General features: G+C 40.8%; 1 protein-coding gene across 1 annotated transcript; it reads right to left on the reverse strand.

Moving 5' to 3' along the window:
- Nucleotides 1-4186: 4186 nt before the first annotated feature.
- hamp (hepcidin antimicrobial peptide) lies at nucleotides 4187-5282 on the reverse strand. The gene is made up of 3 exons (XM_029451499.1): nucleotides 4990-5282; nucleotides 4812-4889; nucleotides 4187-4652 (listed from the first exon to the last, which is right to left on the reverse strand). Exons 1-3 carry the CDS (start codon nucleotides 5074-5076, stop codon nucleotides 4545-4547), a joined length of 273 nt encoding a protein of 90 aa, XP_029307359.1. The 5' UTR covers nucleotides 5077-5282; the 3' UTR covers nucleotides 4187-4544.
- Nucleotides 5283-7900: the final 2618 nt, after the last annotated feature.

Consider the following 7900-nt stretch of genomic DNA (forward strand, 5'->3'; position numbering starts at 1 on the left):
CAAACAATACAATTAACTTTACTAAAACTGAACCCACACGGGACAACACTGTTCTAGCAACCTGTCAATCACAAGGTAGCCCCGCCCTGAAGCGCACCCTGCTTTATCGTCTATTTTACTCTATAGGGAACCATAATTTACTAAATGAACATCATGCTGTACTGAAGAAGACTTGAAACTAGCGATTGAAACCATATATCAAGTGAGAAGAAGATTTTCTCATAGACTTCTATACAACTGGACTTTTAGAATTAGTGACGAATGAGTGACAGCCACACTTACAAAAGGCTGCTGTAAGATGATGATAAGTGTTGAAGGATGTCAGTTGCAATCTTGCTCTCGAGTGTGCGTGGCGGTTCTGACAATGACAAAACACAGAAGACATTTACCCATCATTAGGCCTTAATTATTATAAAAAGCATTTTATTGTCAAAACTGTTTGGGTTAGGATCATGCTAAATTGTAGCAAAGAGGGGAACTACACACATGTGTGTTAAAGTCCAGACTCAGCACTGCCTCTCCAGGATGGAGGATGGATATTAACGACTCACTTTTTTTACATTACATTACAGTTCATTTAGCTGACGCTTTTGTCCAAAGCGACGTACAAAAAATTGCAAACAATCATGAGGATACAACTCCGAACAGCAAGACTCTTGTAAGTACAATAGCTTCAAATAGATACAATCGTATAAGTGAACACTGTCTTCAAATAGCCAGTTTGAAGTGCAACAACATACAGTATATCTCAAAAGTGAGTACACCCTTTAGATTTTTGCAAATATTCTGTTATATCCTTTCAGGGGATAACATTATCCTACTGAAACTTTGATATAACTTAAAGTAGTGTGCTGCTTGAATAACAGTATAGATTTATTGTCCTTTGAAAATGACTCAGTACACAGCTGTTAATGTCTAAACAGCTGGCAACAAAAGTGAGTACACCCCATAGTGAACATGTCTAAATTGTGCCCAAAGTGTCAATATTTTGTGTGACCACCATTGTTATCTAGCACTGCTTTAACCCTCCTGGGCATGGAATTCACCAGAGCTGCACAGGTTGCTTCTGGAATCTTCTTCCACTCCTCCACGACTGCTGCATTCTGGATGAGCTGTAGAGATCGAATGGCTCATGCAGGCAGTCCAGCCAGGAGGGAGCTGCAGTATGTAACAGGCTGGATAGTGAAGGAACATGACTTTTTAGAATCCTTTTAGGAGTCAACTTAGGTGGACGTCTTAATTTCAAGATTCACTGAGTTAAAATAAAGGACTACAGCGTAATAAAAAGTATTTTAAAATCTAAAACAAAAAGAAGAAAACCAATCAAGATAAAGTTACAAAACAAAATGTTTTCGACAGCATCAGATATTTTATTTTAAAGAGTCAAAATACATTTAACATCCAGGCAGCAAGCAGGTCTGAGAAGTGAAGCCAATGCAGAAATGCCTTAAACATGCAGTTGTTCTAATATCCAACAGGGGGCGACTCCCCTTGTTGCAAAAAAGAAGTCCAGTTTAAGGATATTGTGAGACTTTGGTCGTCTAAAGATTTATTTTTTAGCGATTGGTTGTACTCGATGGTCAAAACGCCAAACTCGAGGCTTCGAAACACCAATCCACAAACCAATGGGTGACGTTATAGTGACTACGTCCACTCCTTATATACAGTCCGTGCTAAAATCTGACTTTTACTAGACCTTAAAACATTTTCAGTCATAAACAAAAGCACTTAAAGCCTCAATCTACTTGTAGAGGAATGCAATTTGTTTGTTAGTGCACATAACATAAAAAAGGTCCAGACTTTAACTGTACCGCCTGACAACAGTCCCTCGTTCGCTAGAGCATAATGACACAAGTTCCCTTTTAGATAGCCCAAAGCAATATTCACTCAATTATGGATAAATAAAAAAGGCAGTAAACAGTGAGCGGGAGGGATGCTCCGGTAAGTAGGCTGCTAGTGTGATATTACACTAAACAGGGTGATAGCACACGCTAGACAAACATTTTAAAACGTCTCTATTTCCAAACAAAGTGCATCAGTGTTCAACACTCCATTAAACTTTTATATAATCCACAGAGGCATTAACAAATCATAAATGGCCGACAATTTAAAGCAAAAACCAACATAAAGTGTGATAGCAAGGTGTCTGCTGCACCAGTAGGTTGAATCATGAGCTTTCTGTTTCTAGCCTTCGACTGTGCGGATGTGCAGGGTTGGACAATAGAGAGCTATTAGAAGCACTGTACTGGTTTTACATATATGTCACTGCTCCACAAATAAAAAGCATCCATCCGTTCATGCAATCTGGCGTGGCAAGAACAGGAGGGTTGTGTTCCTGGGCTGCCCCCTCGCTCTGACATCTCTCCATTAATGCATGTGTATACTGTTGGTCCTGTTTGTGCACGAGTGTGTATTTCGGGCCTATGTCTAATGGGAAAAAAGGGAATCAGAAAAATATTTCTTCTTTCTTCTTCTTCATTTATACACAACCGCACAAACACTTGACCTTCTGCTTTGCTGCATGCCATCCTCCCTCTCTCTATGTCCTGCCTTTCCTGTCTTTCTCCAAGCTATCTCGATCCATTCAAGCAGAAAAGGCTGAAAAATATCTTAACAGTAAAATAAATCTAGATGTTTACCTCCTTTCAAGTGTCAGTCACTCGGCCTTTGAGAACTCAATCTTTCACAATTCTCTCTGTTTTGACTGTTTATGTGCTGCTCTTCCCTTCTTGTTCAGCTACGGTGGCTGCCACTGCTTTTTTGTCGTAGCACACACACACACACATACACACATCTTCTCTATCTCACTTACAAGGAGTGACATTCTGACAACCAAGAGTAGCTGTGTGAGATCTGAACTTCCTAACACCGACAATACTTTATGTATCTTGACACGCCAGCGCGACATCTTAAAATAGTTTTTGCCTTCAGCAGTTAGTTAATGAAAAGCGATAGCAACGACGTAACACACACACACACACACACACACACACACACAATGAGGCGCACGCAGCCCATAATAATCTGCAAGAGAAGAAGAAAAAAAAATCTTGAAGATCACATCTTGAACAATGCCAGTCATTCACGTGAGCAACCAGAGAGAGAATTCAATCTCTGCTGCCGATTCTTTTTTTGGGGGTGAAAACAATTCTAACAACACAATTGCATTTCTTTTCTCTGGCTGTTATTGATTTATTTATTTGATTTGCCGTGGTTCAGTAGTAGATATCACGCTCGCTGAGCTGGAATAGTGAGGGTTACATCTTTGAGTTATCTGATTATTTCTCACCAGTAGTAGCTGTAATAACTAGCTGAGCAAGCAGAGGGCACACTGCCGATACTGGTGCTCTCTTGAATATTCAACTAACATGTTTCACACAGACACTGAATGAGAGTTTCTGCTCAGATCAGACTGGATATATGAAAGTACAGATTTCCATTCTTTTGCTTCCCAACAATGTTAATGCTGTGTGACTGTGCTGATACCAGAGGCCATTGTACATACTAATCAAAGTTGAGCTGCTTTTCAGGTAGATAATATAGTTAAATCCTTGTGAGGATGTGCAATACAGCTTGGAAGTCTACAAGCTGCTTCTATTTATAGCACTCACTCAGCATCACTTCCTGAGCAGCACAAGAGAAAGTCTTTTGAGAACACTCACAACACAATGCTAAGATGCAAGAAGGACAGATATATCAAATTCAGACAAAGAACGAGAATGTGTGTCTTTGTATGTGACCATGAGAAACATTACTAGACCAGTACAGTAGCTGACAATAAGCGTTAATGCTTCAAAAAAGCTATAGATCATTATTGTACTCGGAAGTATTTGTAAGTGAGAGAGAACAAGAACAATATAGTATATGAAAGTCATCCATATTGATTGTTATAAACTTGATATGTATTGTGTAAATTATTTAAAGTGTTATTAACTTTTAATGTGGTAATACAGCGTCGTACGTCATGCAACACTAGTATAGTGTTTGGATGCTGCATTCACAACAATATCGTGCAACAATAATTATAATTTAAAGTTGATCATCACTTAATATCTTCTGATGATTCATATCATATAGTGGACAACAGGAATAGCATTAAACCTGTGCCCTGATGATCATCACACCCGACTCAGTTCAGACCTACTGCTGTTTACGAACCATTAAAGATGCAAAAACATTTTAAAAGTTGCTTCAAATGTTCATTATTTATTCAAGACCAAATATTAACTTGTTAGACTTAATTTAGATGAAGGAACAGTCACAGCCTGGATTATTCTTAGAAATACAATTTACATATCATTGAGCTTACAAAAAGATTTACAGGATGGAAGTATTACAACATACAAAATAAATACAAGCAATAGCCTAGCTCTTCATTTCTGTCCAGTGCTTTCCCATTAATCATACTTCCTTAAAAATGATACAAAACAGTGTAGCACGGGCAATGCAGGACACAGAGGTCCAGAACAGGTTATTTCTTGGGGGGTAAGACAACAAACAAAAAAGCGTAACATGTAATAATTGTGCGGTCGTTGCAGGAATCTTCAGAACTTGCAGCAGAAGCCGCAGCCCTTGTTGCCCTTGCAGCAGTTGCAGCACCAGAAGCACAAGGAGAGGTGGCTCTGCCGCTTCTGCCTGATGTGATTTGGCATCTGTGCGAAAGACAAGAGACATGAGTTCATCTCCAACATTTCATCCTCTCCTTGTGTGGAGAGAGGAGCACCAGGGGCACTCCATAGGGAAAACACATCCACTTAAATTTTAATTTGCTCATGGTAATTGGCTTAATTCACTCAGTCAATTGAACATACCATCCTCGATTCCATTGACATTTCTTGATATACCGCAACTGGAGTGTCATTGCTCCCTGCCTCCTCCAGCTCTTGCACCTGTTAATGAATTATGCACATTTAGGAGCCACATCTTAGCATCCTGACAAAACATTTATAGCTAATAAGCAAATGAAGTGAGTTTAAGTCAAAATCTTACCCCGGTGAATGGGACGGCAGAGCTCTCCAGAATGCAAATAAAGGCGAGCACGAGTGTCACTGCAACTGCAATGCTGAATGCCTTCATTTTAGGGGACGAGGTTAAATGGTTTAGTTATTAAATCCTTTGAAGGCTAGACTTGATAGGTCTTCTTTGTCATGGGTGTCGGTCCACCGAAGAGCACCACAATATCTTCAATGTGTTCCTCCGGTGATGGATGGGGATTGTCTGGGCAAGTGGATTTCGTCAGATCTTCTGGTGACCCTTGTCAACTCTTTAGAGTCCTTCCGCTGTCTGGTGGTTGAGTATGCAGACCGTTCTGGTATTTATACACACACTTGGGCTCAGTGTTGCCTCATCGCTCCGGGAGGCCCAGCCCATTCCTGGCAGCAGTTACCTAACTCCACCAGGGGAAGTTTTGACCTCCTCATTTCTCCTCTCCATAGTGCTGCAACACTGAGGGAGGGGCGGGGGGGGGGGGGGATCCTCTGAGCTATCCTTCATTGTGGACCCCACTGTCTGTTCAGCAATATCAAATCAACTATGAACTTTTAAATTAAATTACTTTCCGCTGACAGAACACATAATTCCACACATGAACAAGCCGCCGCTGCTGGAAACAGTCATTTTTTTTCCAATATATGAGAGCAATATGTATTCGGTATTGATGCAGCACTTCACACTTGTAGAGATTAATCTAAAGAAACGTGACTTTTTCCTTGAGAAAAAGAAATCTGAAAAGCGTCGGAGATTCCCACAGCAAAGGCCGAGACTGCACGGGTCAATCTATTGCACGTCTGGTTGAGCCGCACTTGTTTTTCGACCCAGGAAATCCTTCACTAAGGAGAGAGAGCCACTTTGAAATATCCATTGCTCAGTCTAAAGGATGTAATTACAACCTCTCAAATGGAATAATTAGCCCCTCAATTTTAACACATTCAGTTTTTGCATAATACACAGGAACCTGCAGTTGAACCAAATGAAATCCCTTTGAGAGCAGCAGAATAGTAGCCAGGATTAAAATGCTCTGTTTGAGAGTCAAGGTGTTTCAATTTGCATTAGTTAAAGATGAATATTATGTGATCTGATGAGGTTTATTAAGCCTGGACAGCGGTGAGTTGCATTGCACAACAAATCAGATCTATTGTACATCACGACTTCATGTACATGACACAATTTTGATTTGAAATACTTATTTCTGTGTTTCAATATACCTCAAATAAATAACATACAAAATGACAAATGACAGCGGCTTTTGTTTTATTAAAACAAAATCAGTAATTTCCTGGCACAGTGTGAAATTGCATCAGTGTGAATGTAATGACAATGGCTTGATAACAATGTCCAAGATTGTTAACAATTGCATAGAAAAAAAACACTGCCCCTAAAACTGTAAGATATATTTCTCCCCTTATCACTGAAGCAGCGATAAACACTTTACGATTAATTAGTGTGTCGGGGTAAAATAAACTATTCCACAACAACATCAGGCTGTGGAAAAATAAAAAAAATCTATAATGGTGGAAATGAAATAACAAAAAAAGGCATAATAAAAGGTGCAGACTGATAACCGGTTGGTTGTGCACGCTGATAAAATCAGGGGCCATTTGAATTCTCATTATACTTTCAGAGTCTTTCCAAATTGCCTGTGCTGACTCAATTAGTGAAACAACATGTCGTGGGACCCCTGCGTCAGTCGGTCTCCTTCACTGATAACCCCGCTGTTTGCTTTGGGTGACCACAACATCAGTGTAAACAAATACAACCACGAATGGCTCCGCATCTGTTGGAAGCTACCCATGCATGTCTGACGTGAAGGGAGAGCATCACATTATCTTTACTTTATGCATTTCATTTTCTTGTGTTTGTTTCTGTGCTGACTGAGGGACAGAAATGGGCTCCAGTCCACTACTTGGAGTAGCCCATCATGTCCAATCACGATGAACACATGTCATTTTGTTTGCCGCGCTTCACCAGGCATGACTCAGCTCACGAGAAATCTGAATAGGACACTGGGTAACTGCAACAGGACGAAAGAAATATTAATTCAAGGTTCACTGTGAGTGAAAGGGGCGAAAAAAGTGACAAGGTAAAAAACAGGGGAGTGGGGGGGAAAGCTTTTAGATCTGGGTTTTCCAAGTATGAGTGATTTGGCCTGTTATTCCTGAGCATGTGTGTCTCCTATCAGTCCCTGAAGCTATCAGTAGGGATCTTCTGGCCAAACAAAGACAGGCACCAGCACGGCAGACAGATTCACCCCAGCAGGCGCCACGCTACCTTTTTCTCCTGGTCGAGGGCATTGCCCCGTCTGTCCCTGTTTCATCATCTGTTCCTGCCCCCCCGTCCATTTCTCACCCCCTTTTCCCCCCCTCCTCCTCCTCCTCCTCCTGTCTGCGAGAAGCTCCACAACTTCAACTTATCTTCTGTCAAGCTCGTCTGCTACCAGAGCCCAACGCACACAACACTCCTCGCCCCCAAAACACAGCCGGGCCCCTCAGAACTAGGACACGGAGGAACCAGTTGCTGGTGCAATTTTGTAAATAAACGCGAGAACCTTTAATAGTCATGGCTTCACAGTTAAACAAATGCAGTGTCGCTTTTCAGACTCGGGGGGCAGTATGGAGCCGAGGTTGATGAGTGTGTTTCTTCATGCTGAGAGTGGTGACTGTGGGGAATGCCCCACTTGGAAGCCTGTTACAACATATTACTGGAATTTCCAAGATATATATATATATATATTGTTTCGAGTTAATCTAGTTGTTCAACATGGAATCATTTAATGTACTTAACAGGCTTCACTGGCATAATTAAAATAATAAATAAATCTGATTCTGACCTGAGTCGTGGTCGTAAGGTTTGAATTAATACTCAATAATAATCAGAAACAGTGAAATGTTTTGGGTTTATCTCC

Source organism: Cottoperca gobio, chromosome 16, assembly GCF_900634415.1.
Source record: "Cottoperca gobio chromosome 16, fCotGob3.1, whole genome shotgun sequence".
Lineage (NCBI taxonomy): Eukaryota > Metazoa > Chordata > Actinopteri > Perciformes > Bovichtidae > Cottoperca > Cottoperca gobio.

What these genes read in the sequence shown, in the direction of transcription:
- hamp (XM_029451499.1), bottom strand. Translation starts at nt 5,076, where the DNA reads ATGAAGGCATTCAGCATTGCAGTTGCAGTGACACTCGTGCTCGCCTTT. An exon ending in CTGCCGTCCCATTCACCGGG is followed by an intron (nt 4,890 to 4,989) that starts GTAAGATTTTGA and finishes ATTCATTAACAG; the next exon opens with GTGCAAGAGCTGGAGGAGGC. An exon ending in TGTCAATGGAATCGAGGATG is followed by an intron (nt 4,653 to 4,811) that starts GTATGTTCAATT and finishes TCTTTCGCACAG; the next exon opens with ATGCCAAATCACATCAGGCA.